General features: G+C 43.5%; 1 protein-coding gene across 1 annotated transcript in view; it reads left to right on the top strand.

Moving 5' to 3' along the window:
- Positions 1–26,435, top strand: part of APOB (apolipoprotein B) — a 40,223-nt gene that overhangs the window by 9,905 nt on the left and 3,883 nt on the right. Inside the window, 17 exon segments of the mRNA NM_001375388.1 lie at positions 37–264; positions 493–610; positions 720–866; positions 1,778–1,989; positions 2,252–2,489; positions 3,029–3,205; positions 4,619–4,810; positions 5,731–5,898; positions 6,321–6,532; positions 9,101–9,283; positions 10,052–10,173; positions 13,882–14,092; positions 14,675–14,850; positions 14,961–15,148; positions 15,619–15,764; positions 17,821–18,197; positions 18,731–26,305. Of these exon segments, the coding sequence (NP_001362317.1) occupies positions 37–264; positions 493–610; positions 720–866; positions 1,778–1,989; positions 2,252–2,489; positions 3,029–3,205; positions 4,619–4,810; positions 5,731–5,898; positions 6,321–6,532; positions 9,101–9,283; positions 10,052–10,173; positions 13,882–14,092; positions 14,675–14,850; positions 14,961–15,148; positions 15,619–15,764; positions 17,821–18,197; positions 18,731–26,305 (10,670 nt within the window).

Genomic DNA, 26,435 nt, shown 5'->3' on the forward strand with positions numbered 1-26,435 from the left:
TTATCCTTATAGCTTTCTCTGCCCTTTTCTTCTCAGCCCCATCACCTTGCAAGCCTTGGTTCAGTGCGGACAGCCCCAGTGTTACACTCACATCCTCCGGTGGCTGAAAAACGAGAAGGCCAACCCCCTTCTGATAGATGTTGTGACCTACCTGGTGGCCCTGATCCCGGAGCCCTCGGCCGAGAGGCTGCGGGAAGTCTTCAACACAGCGAAGGAGCAGCAGAGCCGGGCCACGTTTTATGCTCTGAGTCACGTGATCAACAAGTGAGTTTTACAGGCGGGTTCTCCGCGTGGAGGCTAAGGAAGACCCCCCCCCCCCATCTCTGTTATTGTTTGTCCCCTCCCTCCACTTTCAAATTCTGGTGCTTACTCTCTTGTTTTTCTCCTGGTCATTTTGAGAGTAATGACTTGACATTAGAAATCAGCAAACTGAAGTGTATATTTGAAGATGAACTTGGCCACGCTTGCTGAGTCCTAACTCTTGTTCTGTAGCTATCACAGGACAAACCCTACAGGGACACAGGACCTGCTGGAAATTGCTGATTACCTGTTGGAACAGATTCGTGATAACTGTACTGGGAACGAAGATCACACCTACTTGAGTCTGAGGGTATTTTCAGATTTTTTGTGTAACGTGCATCATTGCAAAAGCACTTTTCCTGTATACCCCTCACATCTCCTCCTGCACCCTGATTCCCTCTTGTTTCTTTTCAATGCAGGTCATTGGAAATATTGGTAGAACCATGGAGCAGCTAACCCCAAAGCTCACATCTTCAGTCCTGAAGTGTATCAAAAGTACACAGCCGTCGCTGCTGATTCAGAAGGCTGCCATCCAGGCCCTGCGGAAAGTGGAACTTGGGGACCAGGTAAAGTCCGCAGAGGAGGGCTGGAAGTGAAGAGTTTCCTCAGATTGACAAGGAATTGGAATGAGAATCTAACTCTCATCATTCTACTGACTTTACTCTACTTCTTTTTTATATATTTATTTTTTATTTAGAGTTGATTTGCAGTGTTGTGCCAATTTCTGCTGTACAGCAGGGTGACCCAGGCATACATATATATATTTACATTCTTTTTCTTGTATTATCTTCCATCATGGTCTATCCCAAGAGACTGAATATAGTTCCCTCTGCCGTACAGTAGGATCTCATTGCTTATCCATTCAGTTCTACTGCTTTTTAATTGCAAATTTCAACACACCTATTGGCTTGACTGCCTAGCTGTATGTAAACATGAAAGAAATACCTGACCTTGATGCTACTCCAGCAGGCAAAATGTGAGATTGTCACTACATGCTGTCCTCCCCCGAGACTGACCGTCCCTCCCATCCTGGAAAAGCATGTCTCCTTTTCCCCAGTTGTGCCAAACTAGAATAGTCAGACTGGCCCCACCTTAAGTGGCAATAACTCCAGAGCTTTGGAGACTACTTGTATTAGCCCCAAATTCTTACTTTCTCACCCTACCTTTACCCTCACATTGAAATAATTTATGTTAAAACAACTCTATTTTCAGTTAGTGGCAGACCTGCAACAAGTCATAACTTGGCCATAATTTATATATTTTAATGCAGTTGATGTCAACATGTATTTGACAGGTGTCTTCTGAGAAAACTTCCTTGAGCTGGTTGCTCTGGGGGAACACTGGCAAGGAAGTTCAGTACCAGCATTTGAAGAATCCTTAGAAATTCAGCTTGCACATAATAAGACCAGGCATGTCTTCCAGCATGTTTATGTTCTGACCAAAGAACAGTGCTAGCCATCTCCTCTTTTGGATACAGGTCCGGGAAGTCCTTCTTCAGACTTTCCTGGATAACGTCTCTCCAGGGGAAAAGCGCCTGGCTGCCTATCTCATGCTGATGAGGGCCCCTTCCCAGTCGGATATTAACAAAGTCACTCAGCTTCTCCCAGGGGAGAAAAACGAGCAAGTGAAGAACTTTGTGGCTTCCCACCTCGCCAACATCTTACACTCAGAGGAGTCATATATCCAGGAGTAAGTAAGAGTCATTTTCCCCCATCTGCTCTGAAGGGCTGAAATTCCAAACCTGGATTCTGATTCAGCCACTGCCTGCTCTTCATAGACTATTCTTTCTTCCAGAACAAACATGTGTGTGAAAGTGTGGCTAACCTGAGCCAAGTTCTTGGGGTGAATGAAACCCAAATAGTTTGGTAGCGATTGGAAATCCCTATTTACTTGGGGTGAAAGAGTAGCATGATGTCTGTCAGCTCAAAATGCCCTCCTCCTTTCGGTCTAGGTTGAAAAAGTTAGTGGAAGAAGCTCTGAAAAACTCTCAGCTTCCAACTATCATGGACTTCAAAAAATTTTCCCGGAACTATCACTTTTCCAAGTCCATTTCTCTTCCATCACTTGACCCAGTCTCAACCACAATTGAAGGGAATCTTATATTTGATCCAAATAATTACCTTCCTAAAGAAAGCATGCTGAAAACAACCCTCAGAGTCTTTGGGTTTGCTCCAGCTGATCTCTTCGAGGTATGTATGAGACTGAAGCAGTCTTATATTTTCTAGCCCATTCTTTTTTATGCCATAAATAGAAAGTCAAGGGGGCTGTGAGCCAGCTATGGAGGGGATCAAGAATCATCACGCAGTAGTACCATCACTTCTTTCCCCCTCCTCAACTTCCTGCCTCCCCAATAGGGGTCATCTGAAGCACAAGTCCTTAATATGAACAGAAATGCAGAAGCCCTTAGACCCAAAATCCAAGGAGGTGCATGGACTGAGCATTCAGACAGATCTGGTTCAAACCCTAAATCCACTCCATCTTTGAATCTTTGGTTTAGCTATTTATTTTCTCTGAATCTCATCTGCCTCTTCTAGAAAAAAAAGGCACACAGTAAGTTCTGCCTTTCAAGATTCTGGTGAGATTGCTCCTGTGGAGCGCCAAGCTTTGCTCCTGCCCTAGAGTATTCACTGACTACTTGTTTAATGAAATGGATATGACCAGGGGACTGGAAGGCTGACAGACAACAGAGAGACTTGATGGCATTTTCTTGCCTGGTTTTCTTTCTCAGATTGGTTTGGAAGGAAAAGGCTTTGAGCCAACCTTGGAAGCTCTTTTTGGAAAACAAGGATTTTTCCCAGACAGCGTCAACAAAGCCCTGTACTGGGTAGATGGTCAAGTTCCTGATCGTGTCTCCAAGGTCTTGGTGGACCACTTTGGCTACACCAAAGATGAGAGACGTGAGCAGGTATGTTCTTGTTGCATATGCTCTCAAGGAAAGCTCTGTATCTAAATGCAAAAGCATTCTTATCTAAGCCAAGAAGTCATCAAGGAACTACCTAACTGAAGTGATAGCTATGGCTGTGGTTAACCAGTCCAGTGGGAGTAAGAGCCAGGATCTTCTTAAGTAATAGACCTCCCAGAGATCCGGTTCTGCCCAGGATCCAGACTTAATTAGAGGTGCTCTAGCATAAGGATTAAAAGTGTGAACTCTGGGGCATGGGTTTGAAATCTAATCTCTCTCTCTTCAAGCTGTGCATACTTGGGCAAGTGGCTTGATGTTATGTCTCTTTCCACAGCCCCAGAGTGCTCATAATAATCCATACCCTTCACAAGGATATTTAAAGATTAAGCGAAAGAAAGTATGCAAAATGCTAACTAAGCAGAGTGCCTGATTCTGGGATTGATCATTCAATAAATGGATACTATTCTACTTTTTAAATTCATGTTTTCATCATTATTAACTACTTTGGTTCTTTCCCCCATCAGTGCACTAGCTAACGAGGGGAAAGTCCTCTTCAAGGCCAGCATAAGCCTCCACTTAAGGAGTAGAAAATAGATTGTATGATCTGGAGCTTTTTCTTTAATTTCTTGCTATCCCAAATGCGGTCCAGTCATTGCATCACATCAGTACTCGTGAGAAACGCAGGTTCTCAGGCTCTCCAGAACCTAAACCTGCATTTTAACAAGATCTCCAGGTGACTGATATGCACATTTCAATTTGAGAAGCAAGGCAGTAATTTACTCCAAGATGCTCACAAATAGTCCCACCTCCATCTTCTACTTACTTACTTCCACTCTAGGCTGAGAATCTTTGATCTGTTTGGGGTCTGTCAGTTACTATTTTCTTTCTCAATGCCTGAGCATCAGTCTGTAGAACTCTGCTTACCTCTAAGAAGAACTTATCTAAATATAAACTTATCTAGATCAGGTGTTTTTCACGCTCTTGGCCAATGTGTACAGCAGCTATGCTTTCCCAGAAAACCCGTGGTGTTCTTCCCTAGTCAAAGGAGAGAGGGAGTAAGCAGGGGAGGGGATGAGAGGCAGAGGATCTTCTGATCTTGGAGAGCCACAGGGATGCTGGCATCCTGGAGAGCAGAAATCACCCTCCTTACTATGCCTTTGTCATTCAAGTTAAGAACAGTGTGGAAGCACCACTGTCCCTGACAGGACCTCAGTTGATTTCAGCTGTTTGGAATAGCTAGCTAGCTCTCTTTTGAGAAAAGGTGGGAGCCTGAATTCAGTGTCTGCCCAGTGTCCCCCACCTTCAATGTCTGTGTTTAGGTCCATCGAGGCTGCATCAGAGAGGTACCACATCAGGAAACTAAAGGTGTTTGACAGTGCTGACACCTCACTAAACACTTTGTCATTAACATCCCAGGACATGGTCAACGGAATTATGTTCAGTCTTGAGAATCTGATTAAAGATTTGAAATCCAAAGAATTCCCCGAAGCCAGAGCCTACCTCCACATCTTGGGCGAGGAACTTGGCTTTGTCAAGCTCCATGACCTCCAGCTCCTGGGGAGACTGCTGCTGAATGGTGTTCGTACTCTGCAGGGGATCCCCCAGATGGTAAGTGGGCCAGACCCCATTGCAGGGTCTGAGATTAGCCTGTGGTCCTCTTGCATCTCCCAGACTCCCTTAAGAGCCCAGCCATGCAAACCAGAACACTTCCTTTAAAGAGGTGGGTTTGCCTTAAATTTCAGTGAAGAAGATTCTTGGCTTGCAAGGAATCGATAACATGTAGAAATTAAGCTACTCATCATTATGTTCGATGTATTTTTTAAAAAACATTCATTTGTTCATCCAGAAAACAATGATAGGGGGTATAGCTCAGTGGTAGAGCATTTGACTGCAGAAAACAATGGTAAGTATCTCTCCCTCTACCTATGCTACAAGTTCCTTTTAATACTGAAATGATGCAGTGATTATGAAATGATGCATGTGGCATATGAACTCTAGTTTTTCATTAATTCATTAAGAAAGAAGAAAATATCTGAACATACTCCCTAGGATTTTGAATAATAATGTGGCTTTAGGAAAAGAGATCCCAAGTTATTTTCCAGATGTGTTATAAAAAAACAAAATCCAATTCATACTGATAGGCACCTCATCTAAATTATTTTAAACAAAAAATTAGTTTTACCATAATATATTGTTCTGCAAGTAAACCCTTGACTCCAAAAAAGCCAAAATTAAGCCATGCCATGCAATGATACTTCAAGTTCACAAGTCTCAAAGGCCCATAAACATCCTGAAATGCCTCTGAATCACCAGTTGAAAAGAACATGGTATCTACCCAGGGCAATTTTTTTTTTTGTATCCCAGTTTGTGGAAATCAGTAGTCATTCATCTTTACTTACTACACTATTCAGCTAGGTAAAATATGCTGGTCCCTTCCTTTCTGGACAAAGAAGAATAATTATTGTCTGTTGTGGGGGAGGCTGCATTTCACAAAGTCTTACTTTTATTCTCCCCTTTTGGATCTACAGATTACGGAGATCATAAGGAAAGGTTCCAAGAATGACTTGTTTCTTCACTACATCTTCATGGACAATGCCTTTGAACTCCCCACTGGCCTTGGGTTGCAACTGCAGGTGTCCTCCTCCGGCGTCCTCACTCCTGGAGTCAAAGCTGGAGTGAAACTGGAAGTGGCCCAAGTAAGTCCCTGTTCACCTTGTCCTTCCCTAGGTGGTTCTTTTCCTCCAGGATCGGGTTCTCGTGCTATTTAAAAGTGTGTTTCCAGTTCAAGTCAAAGTGCACCATCGTGGGAATCACCTCACTAACTTGTATGAAAAGTTACAAGTTCCACTAGGATGAACCACCTGGCCAGCTCCCCTTGGGCAGGGAAGTAACATGAGGACCCTGCTATTTCTGTCCCTTTTTATCTTGTCATGTTTCAAGTTAACTCAGGCACTGCCTAGTCCTGGGTGCTTTTCCTCCTGCAAACAAATCGTAGTCATGTTCCCTTTGGTGTGAGCAACCAAGGGATATTTGCTCAGGCCGGGGAAGGGTGACTGATCCGACTGCAGGGGACCAAGGTTATTTCACAAAGATGAATAGGTCGTGTTCTGACTTACAGATGCAGGCAGAACTGGTGACAAAGCCCTCTGTGTCTGTGGAGTTTGTGACAAACATGGCCATCATCATTCCGGACTTTGCAAGGAGCGGGGTCCAAATGAACACCAACTTCTTCCACGAGACGGGTCTGGAGGCGCGAGTGGCCCTGAGAGCCGGGCAGCTGAGGCTCATCATCCCCTCTCCCAAGAGGCCAGTCAGGCTCTTCAGCGCCAGGTAACTCCTGCAGTTAGATCTGATGAGCCCGTTTGAAACAGAGGATTGGGACTGGACCCGCAGGACTTGGCCAGGCCAGACAGCTGGCGGAGAAATTCAGGCCTCGGTGGACTGGTCCGGGGGTGGGAGGATGGGGAGAGAGAAGGTGCTGGGTCACCTGTTTTTAACCTACTCTAGACTTGCTACGTAATTACACTTTCCTTGACGCTTCACATTTCACTAAGTTAAGACTTAAGACCTACTGATTAATTAGTTGCTATTAGGTGGTGTTTTCTTGTCATTTGTTTGGCTGTGCATTTCGAGAATGAAGAAACACTAGCAATAGAGAAATTATCCTTGGGAGATGAACATTTTTCCCAAGAAAAATACCGGAAGACATATTGGTTTGTGGTGGCTCGTTCAATGGATAGAGCATGCAAATTCTACTCTCCTGCCTCCTTTTGAGAGCTCCATTTTCAATGATATCCTCCAGCACCCGTTTACCTTAGTTCCCATATGTTGGACACATTAATTTGTTGATTCAAGTATAGTAAAAATAGTTGCCTGATATATTTGAAGCATGTTGAATGAGATGTACAAGGTCCCTAACCTTCTAGAGCTTGCAGGGTACAGGAAGGACATACAATGAGGCAACAAAGTGAGGGATGAGTTAGAGGAAGCTTTAGAGGACCGTGAAAGTCTGTATCTTGGAGCCTGTGTCAGTTCAGGAAAGCCTCTGAAGAAAGACGCATTTAACCTGGTCCCTGAAAGTTGTGTCAGAGCTATCCATGCCAAAGAGAAAGGAATGAGTGTTCCCAGGCAAGGAGCAAAACGCATGCAGTGACCTGAAGGAAAAATAACATGGTTTAGGAATGACGAGACATTCTGTGTGGTCCAGTCCTCGGGAAGCACAGTGAGAGAGGATGTGAGAGGTTGGCAAGGGTCAGCCGTGGGAGCCATCGCAAGGAGTTTGGACTCTTCTGAAGCCAAAGGGGTGTGAAGTGGGGGCATAAATAAAACAAGGTTGGCATTTTAGAAAATTCTGACTCCCGAGTGGAAATGCGTGGAAAGGAGGCATGACTGGCGACAGGGAGACCAGTTAGGAACCTGTTACAGTCACGCCTGGGAGAGACGAGGGCCAGGTGGAGAGAAGAGTGAGCAACCCCAGAAATCCTTAGGAGGTGGAAACACATGTGCCTGGTGATTGACTAGAACTGGAGGGTGAGGATAAATGAAAAGGGGAGTTGGGGTACCCCCTCCACTGAATGAGGGTCTGCAGAGGGAGAGCAGCTGCCATGGGGGATGCTGACAAATTCACTTTCAGCATGCTGCGTGGAAGTCCTGTGAGAGAGACGATGAGAACGTCCAGCGGTGGTCAGACCAGTGGGACTGAGCTCAGGAAAAAGGTTTAAGCTCTAAATACAGATCTGGGAACCATAGGCATGGAGAGGTCGTGGAAGTGACTGGTTTTTGAGGAAGACAGAAACTTGTAGAATATATGCATGCGAGGGAGAGGAGGAAGCAACAAAAGTGAGAAGGGGTGACCAAAGAGGCAGGAGAACCAGGGCCATGAAGGGCCACAGAAGCCCAGGTATAGCCACAGGGGGGAATCACCCCATAGGCAGACCAGAGCTGGCACTTAGGGCTCCAGCCCACCAGCAAAGCTTGGTCTTAGGACACCCCTAAAATGAGGAAGCAACACTGAGAAAAGAACATGATGTATCAAAGAAAGCATCTTTGGACGAAATCAGGACATTGTTGAACTTTCCTGAACTTGCTAATTTTTTAAGCGCGTGCTTGGGAGGAGGATACCATAATCTTTGCAGAGGTTTCAGATCCTAACATCTTAATCTGGCCATAAGTGAGCAACTCTACGGGATGCTTCCAAGAGATCAAAGAAATCAAAGCCTGAAAATGTCCATTGGAGGTGATTGGAGATGCTGATGAAAGCAGTTCCAGAAGCACCATAGGGGTGGTAGTCACATCCTTGTTTATTGAGAAGGATGTTGAAAGAAAGTGGAGACTGAAAAGACAAAGTTCTTGATTATGAGGGGGAAAGGAGGTGGTTAGAAAGGAAGGAAAGTGAGTGTGTGTGTGTGTGTGTGTGTGTGTGTGTGTGTGTGTACACAGTGGGAGAAGAGACTTGGGTGTATTTAATGCTGGTGGAAAGAAGCCAGTAGGGAGAGATTTCAGATGACAGAGAAGCAGGGCACCTCTTATCCACACCTTAGGAAGGGAGAGGCACCTCTGAGGTCAAGTCCACTGATGGTTACTTACCTCTCTGAGCCTGTGTCTTCTGTAAAAGACTTTTAATGCCTACTGTTGAAGAAATGACATATAATAAGTGTAATGAACTTGATGCAGTATCTTTGTGCAAGTTGTTTTGGGAAACATAAGAGTCACTGTGATTGTCAGCCTTGTTGATGTTCTTCTCACTATTCTTCGTTTCTGAGTAAATCAAAGAATTTGAGGTGGGTATGAACAGAGGGGAGATAGAGGGCAGGATAAGGAGGCAGTATTTGTGCCAATGATGGTCCTTTGGATTCATGACTTGACAACAACTCAGGGTTTTTTTTCTTTCTTCACTAGTAACACATTGCATTTGGTCTCTACCACCAAAACGGAAGCGATTCCACCTCTGATTGAGAACAGGCAGTCCTGGTCAACTTGCAAGCCTTTCTTTATTGGCCTGAACTACTGCACCACAGTTGCTTACTCGAACGCCAGCTCCACAGACTCTTCCTCCTACTACCCGCTGACCGGGGACACCAGGTCAGAGATGCTCAGTTTCCTCACCCAGCATCTACTCACTTCCTACATCATGGCCACCTCACAAGGCCAAGGAAAAATGCTGTGTGTTGGGGGAGCCATGTCACCAGCCTCAGGAATTTTCACTATCCTTTGATTATTTAGAACAGTGGTCCTCTGCCCACCACACCCAAAGGGTCCCCACATCCCTACCTAAACTTTGAGTCTGGGACTGGGTGTCTCCATGGGGGTGGTGGGGAGCACTGAAAAGTGAGGCATCATGACTGCTAAGGTCTTAGCTCAAAGAAAACAACGAGGTGACTCTGTCAAGCTCCCTCAAGGGAACTGTACCCATTGCCATGGGGAACCACTCCTTTAAAAACTTCTCTTTATCGATGGTCCCCCCCCCCCCGACTTTCTCCCTCATGCATCAAAGCAGGAAATCACAGCACAGGTTCTGATGTGCTCCCAATTCAGTTTCCATGTTTCTGAGCCTCCAGACAAATTGGCATGATCTTCCTTGGAGCCCACTCCCTCTCCCTCAGCTCCACTCACACAACCAGCCAGCCCCTGCTCTGCAGATCCCCAAACCTCAGGAAACTTGGGGTCTGCCCTTGCCTTGGGCTTTTGGAGGCACCTAAAGGGATTATGGAGATCCTTATTAGTTAAGGATGAGAGACAATGTTAAACAAGGACCACATTTTTGTTGCAATTGGGGCTGAGGGGTTTGGGGGATGTTGTCATAATTGACAGTGCTGACATTACCTACCATATGCACTGTAACATCTTTAGATTTGAACTGGACCTGAAGCCCACAGGAGAAGTAGAGCAGTATTCAGCCAGCACTTCCTATGAACTCCAGAGAGATGGTGACGCCTTGGTGGACATGCTGAAGTTTGTAACTCAGGCAGAAGGCAAGTATCCAGAAAAGGGTTCCCCCCTCTCTGCCCTCAGTCTCAGGTCCAGGACTCACAAGGAGAACATATTCATTTCAATGTATTTAACAACTATTTACTGAATGCCGTATAAGTATCAGGCCTGTTCTAAGAGCCAAAGCTAGAACAGTCAACAGTAGAGATAAGTTGCTGTCATTGTGGAGTTTACCGTAAGCCAGACAAGTCAATGTTCAGAGTGTCAGATCAGTGCTGGGGAGAATAGAGCACAGATGGGTCTGGGGCACGTCGGGAGTGGCCACAAGGAGGAAGGATGGGGGAAGCCAATGGCATTTGGAATGATAAGGGGAACTCTCAATGGTAAAGGGAGCATAAAAGAGCTGAAGGAAGTAAGGTGATAAGCTTTATGGAAAGAGTGTTGCAGGCTGAGGGGCAGCTGGTGCAAAAGCCCTGAGGCAGGTGCCTGACCTGCTATGTTTGAGGAATAAGAAGGAAGCTAGTATGTCTAAAACAGAGAGATCGAGGAGGAAAATGTTGGAAGATGACATCAGAGAGATGGGGCGGTGGGGAAAGGATGGTCTTGTAGGTTGTGGTAAGGATGTTGGCTTTTACAATGAGTGAAATAAGAAGCTACTTTTTTATTGAAGTATAGTTGGTTTGCAATGTTGTGTTAGTTTCAGTCGTATAGCAAAGTGATTCAGTTATACATATATATTCTTTTCCATTATAGGTATTACAAGATATTGAATTGAGTATAGTTCTCTGTCTATACGGCAGGTCCTAGTTTATTTTTTATTTCATAGTGTGTATCTGTTAATTCCAAACTCCTAATTTATCCTTCCCCTCCCTCCGCTTTGGTAACCGTTAAGTTTGTTTTCTATGTCTGGGAGTCTGTTTCTGTTTTGTAAATAAGTTCATTTGTATCATATTTTTATCTTTTTTATTTTTTGGTTTTTAGGGCCTCATCCATGGCATATGGAAGTTCCCAGGGTAGGGGTCAAATCAGCGATAGCTGCTGGCCGACGCCACAGCCACAGCTACAGCAAAGTGGGATCCGAGCCTCATCTGCAATCTACACCACAGCTCACAGTAATGCTGGATCCCTGACCCACTGATCGAGGCCAGGGATCAAACCTGAATCCTCATGGATACTAGTCAGATTCATTTCCACCACACCACAACAGAAACTCCCAAGTATCATTTTTTTTAGATTCCACATGTAAGTGACATCATATGATATGTCTTTCTCTGTCTGACTTACTTCACTTAGTATGATAATCTCTAGTTCCATCCATGTTGCTGAAAATGGCAATATTTTATTCTTTTATGACTGAGTACTATTCCATTGTATACATATGTACATATACCACCTCTTCTGTATCCATTCACCTGTCAATGAGTATTTAGGTTGCTTCAGTAGTGGCTCTTGAAGTAGTGCTGCTATGAACATTGGGGTGCATATAGCTCTTCAAATTAGAGTTTTCTCCAGATATATATCCAGGATTGGGATTTCTGGGTCATATGGTAACTCTAGTTTTAGTTTTTTAAGGAATCTCCATACTGTTTGCCATAGTGGCTGCAACAATTTACATTCCCCCCAACAGTGTAGGAGGGTTCCTTTTTCTCCACACCCTGTCCAACATTTATTGTTTATAGACTGTTTGAAGATGGCCATTCTGACCAGTGTGAGCTGTTACCTCACTGTAGTTTTGATTTGCATTTCTCTAACAGTTAGCGCTGTTGAGCATCTTTTCATATGCCTGTTGACCATCTGTATGTCTTCTTTAGAGAAATGTCTGTTTAGGTCTTCTGACCATTTTTGATTTTCTTTTTTTTTTTTTTTTGATACTGAGTTGTATAAGCTATTTGTTCATTTTAGAAGTTAACAAATTTCCATTTGTCAGTTGCATCTATTTGCAAATATTTTCTCCACTTCCATACGTTGTCTTTTCATTTTATTTAAGGTTTTCTTTGCTGTGCAAGAGCTGTAAGTTTGATGAGGTCCCATTTCTTTACTTTTGAAGAAGCTACTATTTGATTAATGTCTGTGTAGACTTCAGGGAGGATAAGGGTAGAGAAACTAGGATGCAGGCCGTTAGCAGTGATCCCTGCCAGAGACGGTGGCGCTTTGGATGAGAGTGGTGGCGAAGGAGATCTGAGAAGTGATTGGATTCTGGCCTGTTTTGAAGATTCGGCAGACTGACTTCACTGATACAGTGGATGTTCAGTATAAGAATAAAGGCAATCAGGATGACTCGAACGTTTTTGGTCTGAGCAAAAAGAATGGGGTTGCCATTTACTGAGATGGGAAAGGCAGCTACTGAGGCAGCGGGTTTCAGGGGATGGGGAAGCTTAGACATCTGGTTTGGAAATTGTTTTCTGTAGGAATGATATGTCGCAAAATTAAACTAATAATATGTCACATAATTAAACTAAGAAGACAAAACCCACAGGAAAAGGGGTGCATGCATGGGGTGCATAATGAAAAAATGTCATGTAACAATTTTGCAAAAGATATAAAATGGACACCCTGTGAGTTGAAGGAAACATGGGAATCTTGTGACAAAAAGAGGAGGAGTTGGGGAGAGAAGTCAGGGCAGGGGTGGCAAGAGCCCAGGAAGGGGGTTGTAGACAGAGAATCATACAGAGATGCCATGTCAGCTTGACACAGAGGGACACTGAGCCCTTACAGTTCCCTGAATATGCTCCCTTTTTCCCACATCAGGACTTTTGCATTTCTGACTCCCTGTGCCTGGAAGGCTCTGCCCGCAGGATGCAGCCTGGCTCGGCCTCTCTCTTCATTCAAGTCTCTACCCACATACCCCACCCCTCAGCCCCGTGTCAGAACTTCTCTGACCACCACACGTGAAGTCACACATTTTCTATCCCTTCCTGTCCCTTATCATCTTATCCAGTTTTACTTTTCTTCCTAACATTTATTTCCACCTGACATAAATAATGTACTTGCTTACTGTCTGTACATCTCCCACTAGAATGTCAGCTCCATGAGGGCAGGGACTCCCAGCACCAAGAGCAGTGCCTGGCCTGTGATAAGCAAGCAATCAATGTTTACAGATTGAACCAATGTACAGGTATCACACCATTTAAAACTTAAGGTAAAATCTTGAGCTGTGTTCTCATTTAAGTACTTGCAGTTCCTATGCCCTTTTTCCTCTTTCCTTTTCTCTTTTTTTTCTATTTGTTTGTTTATTTATCTTTTGGCCATCCTGCAGCACATGGATTTCCCATGGCAACAATAGATCAGAGCTGCAGTTTTGATCTATGCCACAACTGTGGCAATACCAGATCCCTTAACCCACTGTGCAGGGTCAGGGATCAAACCTATGTCCTGGAACTTCAGAGATGCTGCCTATCTCATTGCACCTCAGCATTGCACCTCCTTCTCTTTCCTTTCTAAACATAGCTTCTGAACAAACATCTTTTTTTTTCTTTCTTTTTTGAGGGCTGCACCTGTGGCCTATGGAAGTTCCAAGGCTAGGGGTCAAATCAGAGCTGAAGCTGCAGGCCTACACTGCAGCTACAGCAACATGGGATCTGAGCCGCATCTGCAACCTACACTGCATCTCATGGCAAAGCCTGATCCTTAACCCACTAAACAAGGCCAAGGATTGAACCCTCATCCTCATGGATACTAGTCGGGTTCAGTACTGCTGAGCCATGATGGGAACTTCTGAATAAACATCTCGATTCTCTTCAATCCTCTTCCAGGTGTGAAGCAGACCAAGGCTACTATGATGTTCAGATATAACCGGCAGAGTAAGACTTTGTCCAGTGAAATCCAAATTCCAGATTTTGACATTGAGCTTGGGACAATCCTCAGAGTTAGTGAAAAATCTACCATGGAAAAAAAGGCTTACAAGCTCACCCTGGACCTACAGAACAAGAAGATCACTGAGGTCACACTCACCGGCCATGTGAGGTAAGGAAGCTTCAAGGGGCTCTGAGTCTAGCTACGGGCCTTCCTGGCTTTCTCTGTTCTTCCTTTTCAGCTTTGTAGCTGACCAGACCAAGGGTATCTGTGCTCTGCAGTGTAAGGGGCAAATAGAACCCTCAACATTCTGACCCTCTGCACATGCCCAGTTGGATCTGCCTGTCACTCACTGGAAACTTACTATTCATCAGACACTGTACTGAGTGCATTAAAGAAATTATCTCAGTCCTCATAATAAACTGCAAGATAAGTGTGAGTTTACCTGTTTTATAGATAAGGAAATGGTAGCTCAGAGGGGCTAAATAAATTCTTCTAAGGCAATAGAGCTAATAAATGGAAGAGCAGGATTCAAATAGTTTTTGAAAACCTTTCTCCCATACCTCCCTGGAAAGTCCTGAATTTATGCTGAGTTAGCTATACAAGTTAAGAAGTTTAGTCTCTGGTCATGTCTTTATGGATCTCATTTTCATCGCCACAAACGGAACTTGTGTTTAATCCTGCCTGTCTCCTTAGAAGGAATAGTCGTTGATGTCAACTGACTCTCCCCCTCCCCCCGCCCCACCCCGATAGTTATGAAAGGAAGGAAGAAGGCAGAATCAAAGGTGTTATTTCCATACCACGCTTGCAAGCAGAAGCCAGAAGTGATATCCTCACCCACTGGTCTCCCTCCAAACTACTCCTCCAGATGGACTCATCTGCTACAGCGTATGGCTCAACAATTTCCAAGAGGGTAGTGTGGCGTTACGGTATGTTCCTCTTCCCCATGTGAGCATCGTGTACATAAGTACAATGCCAACAGCCTCAGGTAGGGGCTGACCAGGTATTACTGACAACTATTTCATGTGTGTGTTTTCAGATGAAGAAAAGATTGAATTTGAATGGAACGCAGGCACCAACATGGATACTAAAAAAGCAGCTTCCAATTTCCCTGTGGATCTCTCTGATTACCCTAAAAGCTTGCACACGTATGCCAAGAGTCTCCTGGATCACAGAGTTCCTCAAACAGACATGACTTTCCGGCACATGGGTTCCAAATTAATAGGTGTAAGTACTCATCATAAGAGCTGATTACTTAGCTCTTATGCTAACTCAACCCTGAGTTAGGTGAAGGAGACTATGCAAAGATGGATAAGACAACACTTCCTACCCCCAGGGAATTCCTGGAGAGAAAAGGAAACATTCATAGGTGCATGGTTACCCAGTTACACAGGCTCTATGTGATCCATACCAAATGAATACTCCTAAGCAGAAGAGTTTCCTGTGCTTTAAGATATCACAGGGAGCTTCAGGACACTGACCATGGATTTGACTATGATATATATTGCTTTTATAAAATATAGGAATAGATTCATGACTGGATAAATGAAATTCATATTTTTATGATTTATTTCTTTAGTTGTCATTACACCATCCTGCTTAGTGGTCAGTCTGTCAAATATGGATTATCACCTACTAGTAATTGTGATTTGATGCCCTCCATGCCCGCTGCTCTTCAAACTTCTATTATTTTGTAGGCAACAAATACATGGCTTCAGGAAGCATCTAGGAATCTTCCTTATGCCCAGAATTTACAAGATCATCTCAGTGGCCTCCAAGAGTTGTACCTCCAGAAAATGCAACTGCCACACATCCACATTCCAGAAAAGCTCTTCTTGAAAAGGTAAAAAAAAGAACTAGAAAAATTACTTGAACCATGAAAAGTAAATGGAGGATTTGGCTGAGCATGATTTAGACTTTTTTAAAATTTACATTTTTAAGGGAAATAATTTAATCATTTTAAGGTTAGTAACTGCAGTACAAACACTGTGGCATTTTTGCAGAATTAAATATGAGGTCAGAATGTGAACACCAACCCAGTCAAAACAAACAAACAAAACCTAAGAAAGTAATTGATGGATTCTAATACATTCATCCTAAGATGTCCTATTCTCTACAACCTGAATTTGAAAGCCTTTCAGTATTCCTCCGTTGTAAGTGAACTCCCCTTATGTTCAGGATCAGGATATGCTCATAACTGTGAAGAATTCAAGAGTGGTTGGCAGAATTAACTATAAGATTGCTGTTGGGCTCAGAGAGTCAGAACAGCCACTGGGCATGGAATGAAGGCAGATTCTTAGAGAATATGTCATTTTAACAATATAGTATCATCTTCATGGGGAAGTCAGACTTTAAAATGCTCGAGCCCCTTCTGAATTCACAGAAATATGTGTGATGCTTTGATATCTGTCATGAAAATTTAAAAATCAGAGCATGAGCTGAAAAGAATACTGTCTGTTGTAGATCGACTGTTCTCGTGTTATCTTTAGGGTGAAGAAAACAAGGGGCCTGTGTCACAGGGGCTTTTCCATAGTCTATGACTGAACAGTAAAGTTTAATCCACTACATGAGTGTGCGAAAGGGCTAAAACTCACCAAAGCACTCATATGGACAAAGAGACAAAGATGAAGAGAGAAAAGTGGCAGCTTCAGAGGACCCAGGAACCTCTTCCTTCACTGCTAGTGTTTCTGAACATCGGTCTTTTCTGTGCTGTGCTGAAAAGGCAGCACCAGGGGACCTTAGAATTGGACAGGGCCTTATTAAGTATCTCCCTTCTGAATGTCAGGATCCTGGATAGGCAGCCTCCTGCCCTTGATGGAGTCACGTGAAGAACAGTTGATTTGTTTACAACACTTGAACTCCTCTGTCCATTTCTTCTTATGCGTTGTCATAATCATCCTTTGTATGTGCACAGTATTGAAAAGACTGCAGAGTGCTTTTAGGTATTTTTTTTCTCATTTCATATCCTAGGCCAGCTCTGTGAAATCAGCAGAAGGCATACTATTATCCTCGCTACACAGATTAATGTCACTGAAACTGAGAAAGCAAACTCACTGATGTAATGTCAGCAATGAGTGGCAGCTAGCGCTAGAACCCAGGGCAACTGACTCCCACACAGGTGCCCTTTCCACATATCAAGTAGCCTCAATGCAGTTTAGCAATTATGTGTCCAATGTGCAATGCTACAACTAGGTACAATGAGAAGATAAAAGCTGGATAAGACATAATCCTTCTCCCCAGGAAAACGCTGCATAGACACTCAAAACTGAGCACATAGGAGTTCCCATCATGGCGCAGTGGTTAACGAATCCGACTAGGAACCATGAGGTTGCGGGTTCGGTCCCTGCCCTTGCTCAGTGGGTTAACGATCCGGCGTTGCTGTGAGCTGTGGTGTAGGTTGCAGACGCGGCTCGGATCCCGTGTTGCTGTGGCTCTGGCGTAGGCCGGCGGCTACAGCTCCGATTAGACCCCTAGCCTGGGAACCTCCACATGCCACAGAAGTGGCTCAAAGAAATAGCAAAAAGACAAACAAACAAACAAACAAACAAACAAAAAACTGAGCACATAAGTGCTAATTATAGCCACAGGATTTTGACATGCTCTTTGAGTTAGGTGTAAGGGACTGTGTCATTATAAGATGAGAATTAACTATGACTTAGACAGGATGGTGGTAATAAGGACAGAGCCCTTGGATGGGTTTTGAATAGGTTTGAGGATTTGGTAGGCAGAGGCTAAATCCAAGGGACTCCAGGCATGGGGAGCAGCATGAGGAGCAGTGCAGTGAAGAGCAGGGACTTGGGAATGGGGCATGTGCACTCTTGCTTGGAAGGCCAGGTGGCAGAGAGCTTTGAGTTCTTGCTGTCTGACTGTGGGCGTGCTGTCTCTGCTCTTCATTTCAGTGATGGTCGGATCAAATACACGTTGAACCAGAACAGTGTGAATATTGAGATCCCTCTGCCTTTTGGTGGCAAATCCTCCAAAGATCTAAAGATGTTAGAGACAATTTGGACACCAGCCCTCAGCTTCCAGCCTGTGGGATTCTATTTGCCATCTCGAGAAGTCCGCATCCCCACTTTCACCATCCCCAAGTTGTATCAATTGCAGGTGCCTCTCATGGGTGTGCTAGACCTCTCCACAAATATCTACAGCAACTTGTACAACTGGTCTGCCTCCTATACCGGCGGCAACACCAGCACAGACCAGCACTGGAGCCTTCAGGCTCAGTACCACGTGAAGGCTGACTCTGTGGTTGACCTGCTGTCCTACAGTGTGCAAGGTGAGCTGTGCTCAAGGAGTGGGTGCACAGAGCTAATTCACTGCACGTACCAGTGGGATAGCCTCCTCTAGGAAGGGAAATACTTGGGCTTTCTTACAGATATTTTTCTTGCTTCTTGGAAGCCTATATTTTTCCCCTCCTCCCTTCCTCCTTTTCTTCCTCCCTTCCTTCTTTTAGAAATATTTGTTAAACACAAAATATCTATCAAGTATTCTACTACCAAATAAGAGAGAAAACAGACAGATAAACTGGTAACTCGAATTCATTGTGAGAGATGCTGTGACAGGGTATAGTGTATAAGGTACAGTGGAGGAATTTAGCAGGGGAACCCAACAAAGTCTGTGGTGGTTAGGGAAGGCTTCCTAGAGGAATGCCTTCAGCTATCAGGTTTTATGCTCATGCTGCAGATGGGGGAGACTGTGGTACAACTGGCCCAGACTGATGGGACTTTATTATTGAAGGACTTTCAACATATAAGTTTTTTTGGAAATGTATTACCTCACTTAACCAATGTGTTTTGATGTTTATGCCAGGATCTGGAAAAACCACGTGTGACCGCAGGAATGCATTTACGTTATCAGGTGATGGGTCTTTCCACCACAAATTTCTGGATTCAAATGTCCGATTCAGTTACACAGAAAACACCGGAAATAATCCAGCCTCAAAAGGTTTGCTTACCTTCGACACATCTAGTGCCTGGGGACCACAGATATCTGCTTCAGTCCATTTGGACTCAAAAAAGAAACAGCATGTGTATGTCAAAGAAGTCAAGATTGATGGCCAGTTTAGAGCCTCTTCATTCTACACTAAGGGCACATACGACCTGTCTTACCAGAAGGATCCTACCACTGGCCGACTAAGTGGAGAATCCAACCTGAGATTTAACTCGTCCTATCTCCAGGGCACCAACCAGATAACAGGAAGATATGAGGATGGAACCGTCTCCCTCACCTCCACCTCTGACCTGCAAGGGGGCCTTATGAAAAACACTGCTTCCCTGAAATATGAGAACTATGAGCTGAGTCTGAAATCTGACACCAATGGGAAGTATGAGGACTTCGCCACTTCCAACAAGGTGGACCTGACCTTCTCTAAACAAAGTGCACTGCTGCGTTCTGAGTATCAGGCTAACTACAAGGCACTGAGGTTCTTCACCCTTCTTTCTGGATCACTGAACTCCCATGGTCTTGAATTAAATGCTGACATCTTGGGCACTGACAAAATTAATAGTGGGGCTCACAAGGCAACACTAAGAATTACCCAAGATGGACTATCTACCAGTGCAACGACCAACCTGAAGTATAGTCCCCTGGTGCTGGAGAATGAACTCAACACCGCGCTCGGCCTCTCTGGGGCATCTCTGAAATTAACAACAAATGGCCGCTTCAGGGAACACAATGCAAAATTCAGTCTAGATGGAAAAGCTGCCCTCGCAGAGGTATCACTGGGAAGTGCTTACCAGGCCATGATTCTGGGTGTCGACAGCAAAAACATTTTCAACTTCAGAATCAACCAGGAGGGACTTAAGCTTTCAAATGACATGATGGGCTCCTATGCTGAAATGAAACTTGACTACTCAAATAGTCTGAATATTGCAGGGTTATCACTGGACTTCTCTTCCAAACTTGACAACATTTATAGCTCTGACAAGTTTTATAAGCAAAATTTTAATCTACAGCTACAGCCCTATTCTCTGGTAACTACCTTAAACAATGACTTGAAATTCAACACTCTGGATATGACCAACAAAGGAAATTTACGACTAGAACCTCTAAAGCTGAATGTGGGTGGGACCATAAAAGGAGCCTATGAAAATAATGAAATAAAGCACATCTACACTCTTTCTTATGCTGACTTATCAGCAAGTTATAAAGCAGACACCATAGCTAAGGTTCAGGGCACAGAGTTTAGCCATCGGCTCAACACAAACATCGCTGGGCTAGCTTCAACGGTTGATATCAGTACAAACTACAATTCCGACTCACTGCATTTCAGCAATGTTTTCCACTCTGCAATGGCCCCATTCACAATAACCGTCGACACACATACAAGTGGCAATGGGAAACTGATTCTCTGGGGACAGCACACTGGGCAGCTGTATAGCAAATTCCTGATGAAAGCTGAACCTCTGGCATTTACTTTCTCTCATGATTACAAAGGATCCACAAGTCACCATCTCCTGTCCAGGAGGAGCATGAATACTGCTCTGGATCACAAAGTCAGTGCCCTGCTCACTCTGGCCGAGCAGACAGGCACCTGGAAACTCAAGACCCAGTTGAACCAAAATGAATACAGCCAGAACTTTGATGCCTACAACACTAAAGACAAAGTTGGTGTTGAGCTCAATGGACGAGGCCTAGCTGACCTCACTGTGCTGGACTCCACAATTACAGTGCCGCTCTTACTCAGTGAGCCCATCAATGTAATTGATGCTTTAGAAATGAGGGATACTGTGGACCAGCCCCAAGAATTCACTGTTGTTGCTTCTGTAAAATATGATAAGAATCAAAATCATCATACCATCAACCTGCCATTCTTTAACATCTTGCCAGAATACTTTGAGAAGACTCGCCTAGTTGGTATAGTTGCACTGGAAGCTATACAGAGAGAATTGAAACACATCAACATTAATCAACCCATGAGGAAATATGGAGCAGCCTTGGACAAATTCCCACAGCAAGTTAATGATTATCTGAGTACATTCAGTTGGGAAAGACAAGTTTTGAGTGCCAAAAAGAAACTAAGTGATTTCATGGAAGATTATAGAATTACAGAAAATGATGTACGAATTGCATTAGACAATGCCAAAATCAACCTTAATGAAAAACTAACTCAGCTACAAACATATGTGATACAATTTGATCAGTATATTAAAGATAATTATGATTTACATGATTTTAAGACAGCTATTGCTAGGATTATTGATGAAATCATTGCAACATTGAAAATTCTTGATGAACGTTATCATATCCATGTAAATTTAGTAAAAAAAATCCACGATCTGCATTTGTTTATTGAAAAGATTGGCTTTAACAAAACTAGAAGCAGTACTGCATCTTGGTTTCAAAATGTGAATATTAATTATCAAATCAGACTCTGGATACAAGAAAAACTGCAACAACTCAAGGCCCAGATTCAGAACATAGACATTCAGCACCTTGCTGAGAAGTTAAAACAACAGGTTGAAGATATTGATGCCAGAGTGCTTTTAGATCAGTTGAGAACTACAATACCATTCCAAGAAATAAAGGAAGTTATTGAGCATGTCAAATACTGTGTTAAAAGTCTTTTTGAAGATTTTGAAGTAACTAAGGAAATCAATGCATTCAGAGCCATGGTCCATGAGTTAATTAAGATGTACAAAATAGATGAACACATTCAGGTTTTAATGGACAATTCAGTGCACTTGGCCCACCAATATAAGCTGCAGGAGACTGTTCAGAAACTAAGCAGTATCCTACAACAAGTCAAGATACAAGATCTTCTTGAGACACTGACCTGGTTTATTGATGACACTCTCAAGCAGCTTGAAGCATTGTCTTTCCAACAATTAATTGAAGAAGTAAACAAATTCCTTGACATGTTGGTAAAGAGATTAAGGTCATTTGATTACCACCATTTTTTAGATGAAACCAATAAGAACCTTCATGAGGTGACTCAAAGAATCAACGGCAAAATTCAGGCTCTAGAACTTCCACAGAAATTTACAGCACTCAAACTGTTGTCAGAAGACATCAAGGCCTTGATCTCAGTCCATCTGGAAAACCTAAAGGCCACCAAAATAACCTTATTCTTTGATTGGTTACAGGGAACTCTAAGTTCAACACCCATAGTTCACATGAAAGCCAAATTCCACGAGACCCTAGAAGATGTACGAGACCGAATGTATCAAATGGACGTGCAGCAGGAAATCCAGCGATACCTGTTCCTGGTTGGCCAGGTTTACAGCACGCTTGTCACTTACATCTCTGACTGGTGGGATCTCGCTGCTAAGAACCTTACTGACTTTGCAGAGCAGTATTCTATCCAAGACTGGGCCAAAAACCTGAAAGCACTGGTAGAACAAGGGTTCACTGTTCCTGAAATCCAGACCACCTTTGGGACCCTACCTGCCTTTGAAGTCAGTCTCCGTGCTCTTCAGGAGGCCACATATCAGACCCCTGACTTCATCGTCCCTCTGACAGATCTGAAGATTCCATCGGTACAGATAAACTTCAAAAAGTTGAAAGACATCGAAATCCCATCCAGGTTTTCCACGCCAGAATTTACTGTCCTCAATACCTTCCACGTCCCCTCCTTTACAATTGACTTGGTGGAAATAAAAGCAAAGATCATCAGAACCATTGATCAAATGCTTAACAGTGAGCTGCAGTGGCCAGTCCCGGAAGTATACCTGAGGGATCTGAATGGGGTAGAAACCATGCTTGCTAGAATCACTCTACCAGACTTGTATTTACCAGAAATCAGAATTCCAGAATTTGTAATCCCCAACCTCAACCTTACAGATTTCCAAGTTTCTGACCTTCACATACCAGAATTCCAGCTTCCCCACATCCCACACACAGTTGAAGTACCTGCTTTTGGCAAGCTGCACGGCATTTTGAAAATCCAGTCTCCCCTTCTCATATTAGAGGCAAATGCTAACATTCAGAACATAACTACTTCAGAGAACACGGCAGAGATGGAGGCTTCCTTCACTGCCAAAGGAGAATCTAAATTTGAAGTTCTTAATTTTGATTTTCAAGCAAATGCACAACTTTCAGACCCTGAGATCAATCCGCTAGTTCTGAAGGAATCTGTGAGGTTCTCCAGCAAGTACCTGAAAACAGAGCACGGCAGTGAAGTGCTATTTGTTGGAAATTCTATTGAGGGAAAATCAAACACTGTGGCAGGTTTATACACAGGAAAAAATACACTGAAACTTAGTAATGATGTGCTCCTCAAGGTAAATAATCAGCTTACCCTGAACAGCAACACAAAGTACTTCCACGAATTGAACATCCCCAAACTGGACTTCTCAAGTCAGGCCGACCTGCGCAGTGAAATCAAAACCCTGCTGGAAGCTAGCCACATAGCATGGCGTTCTTCTGGGAAAGGGTCCTGGAAATTGGCATGCCACAGATTCTCGGACGAGGGAACGCATGAGTCACAAATCAGCTTTACTGTGGAAGGACCCATTACTTCCTTTGGATTGTCTAACGAGATCAGAAGCAAACACCTAAGAGTAAACCAAAGTATGGTGTATGAATCTGCCTTCCTCAAATTTTCCAAATTTGAAATCCACTCACAAGCTGAGTGTCAGTACGTGGGCCGCAGTGTCCTAACTGCTAAAGGCATGGTCCTACCTAGAGAAAGGAAAGCAGAGATAACTGGCAACCATGATGCTCATTTAAATGGAAAAGTTATTGGAACTTTGAAAAATTCTCTTTTCTTTTCAGCACAGCCACTTGAGATTACTGCATCCACAATCAATGAGGGGAATTTGAGAGTTAGTTTTCCATTAAAATTGACAGGGAAGATAGACTTCCTGAATAACTATGCACTGCTTCTGAGTCCTAGTGCTCAGCAAGCAAGTTGGCAAGCGAGTGCCAGGTTCAATCAGTATAAGTACAATCAAAATTTCTCTGCTGTAAACAATGAGAGAAGCACCGAGGCCCACATAGGAATAAATGGAGAAGCCAACCTGGATTTCCTAAACATTCCTTTAACAATCCCTGAAATGACTCTACCTTACACAAGGCTCACAGTTCCCCAGGTGAAAGATATCTCCTTATGGGAAAAGACAGGCTTGAAGGAATTCTTGAAAACAACAAAGCAATCATTTGATTTAAGTGTTAAGGCTCAGTATAAGAAAAACAAAGACAAGCATTCCATCCCAAATCCTCTGGACGTATTTTATGCATTTATCAATCGAAACATCAATTCCTTCAACAGGCATTTTGAGACAGTCAGGGACAAGGCATTAGATTTTTTTACTGAATCCTATAATGAAATAAAAATTACATTTGATAAGTACAAGGTTGAAAAACCCCTCGACCAGCAACCCAGGACCTTTCAAATTCCTGGCTACACTATTCCAGTTATCAACATTGAAGTGTCTCCATTCACAGTGAAGATGTTGACATTTGGCTATGTGATCCCCAAAGAGATTAGCACCCCAAACATCATCATTCTGGGTTCTGGCATCTCCGTGCCCTCATACACCTTAGGCCTGCAGTTCCTAGAGCTGCCAGCCCTTGATGTGCCTAGGAATATTCTTCAGATTTCTCTTCCAGAGTTGGCGGTATCAGGTACCTCAAACAAAATTTTGATTCCAGCCATGGGCAATATTACCTATGATTTTTCCTTTAAATCAAGTGTCATCACACTGAATACCAATGTCGGACTTTATAACCAGTCAAATATTGTTGCTCATTTTCTTACTTTCTCTTCTTCTGTTATTGACGCCCTGCAATACAAATTAGAGGGCACCTCAAGTTTGATGAGAAAGAGAGGGTTAAAGTTAGCCACAGCTTTGTCTCTGAGTAATAAGTTCATGGAAGGTAATCATGACAGTACCATTAGCTTCACCAAGAAAAATGTGGATGCATCGTTGACAACAACTGCAAGAGTCCAACTTCCAATTCTGAGAATGAATTTCAAGCAAGAACTTAAAGGAAACACCAAATCAAAACCTACCATCTCTTCATCCATTGAATTAAAGTATGATTTCAATTCCCCCAAGCTGCACTCTACTGCCGCAGGGGCAGTTGATCACAAGCTCAGCTTAGAAAGCCTTACCTCTTACTTTTCTATTGAGATGTCTACCAAAGGAGACGTCAAGGGTTCCATCCTTTCACGGGTATATTCAGGGTCTCTTGCCAGTGAGGCCAGCACTTATGTGAATTCCAAGGGTACTCGATCTTCTGTGAAGCTTCAAGGGGCTTCCAAAGTTGATGATATCTGGAACCTTGAAGTAAAAGAAAATTTTGCTGGAGAAGCCACTCTTCTACGCATATACACCATCTGGGAACACCATACAAAAAACCACTTACAGCTGGAGGGCCTCATTTTAACATCTGGAGAGCATACAAGCAAAGCCACCCTGGAACTCTCCCCGTGGAATATAGCAGCCCTCGTTCAGGTCCATACACGTCAGCCCAGTTCCCTCCTTAATATCCATTATCTTAGTCAGGAGGTATCCCTGAATGCTAACACTGAGAACCAGAAAATCAGCTGGAAAAGTCAGGTTCAGGTTCATTCTGGGTCTCTCCAGAACAATCTACAGCTTTCCAATGACAAAGAAGAAGCACGCTTTGACATCTCAGGCTCTGTAGAAGGTTACCTGTCGTTCCTCAAATATACTGTCCTACCAGTTTATGACATGAGCTTGTGGGACCTCCTAAAGTTGGATGTCACCACCAGCATTAATAGGAAACAGTATCTCCGTGCTTCAACTGCCCTTGTATACACCAAAAACCCCAATGCTTATCCTGTTTCTATACCCGTGCAAGAACTGACTGATAAATTCATTATTCCTGGACTAAAACTAAATAATCTAAAATCCGCCCATGTCACACCTGCTTTCCAAGTCCCATTTACAGATCTTCGGTTTCCATCCTACACGCTTGACTTTAGTGAAATAAAAATCTACAAGAAGCTAAGTACTTCGTCATTTTCGCTCAACATACCAACACTACCCAAAGTGAAATTCCCCAAAGTTGATGTGTTAACGCAATATTCTAATCCAGAAACCTCTTCGGTTCCCTTTTTTGAGGTAACTGTGCCTGCATATCAGTTAACTGTGTCCCCCTTCACCCTTCCAAAAAGTATTTCAGTTGGGAGTGCTGTCTTGGACCTAGATGTGGTGGCCAGCTACATTGCAGACTTTGAGGTACCGACTGTCACCATGCCTGAACAGACTATTGAGATTCCTTCCATTAAGTTTTCTGTGCCTGCTGGAATTTCCCTGCCTTCCTTTGGAACACTGACTGCACGTTTTGGAGTGGCCTCTCCCTTGTATAATGCCACTTGGAGTGCTGGTTTGAAAAACAAAGAAGATCGTGTTGAAACATTCCTGGATTCCACATGCAGCTCCACCATTCAGTTCCTGGAATATGACCTAAACGGTAAGGAAATTTCCTGACCCCTCTCCTACATGCTGAATTTCTTCAGCAAGAGTTGTGAATAAATAACTTAGGTATTCAGATATGACTAGAGGCAAAATTGCTCCCTATAGCAAAATTTAAGAGAAGAGGA

This window comes from Sus scrofa, chromosome 3, assembly GCF_054392235.1.
Source record: "Sus scrofa isolate SSC_HxYL_T2T_F1_AM1 chromosome 3, Sscrofa_HxYL_maternal_Yorkshire_Landrace_v2.0, whole genome shotgun sequence".
Taxonomy (NCBI): domain Eukaryota; kingdom Metazoa; phylum Chordata; class Mammalia; order Artiodactyla; family Suidae; genus Sus; species Sus scrofa.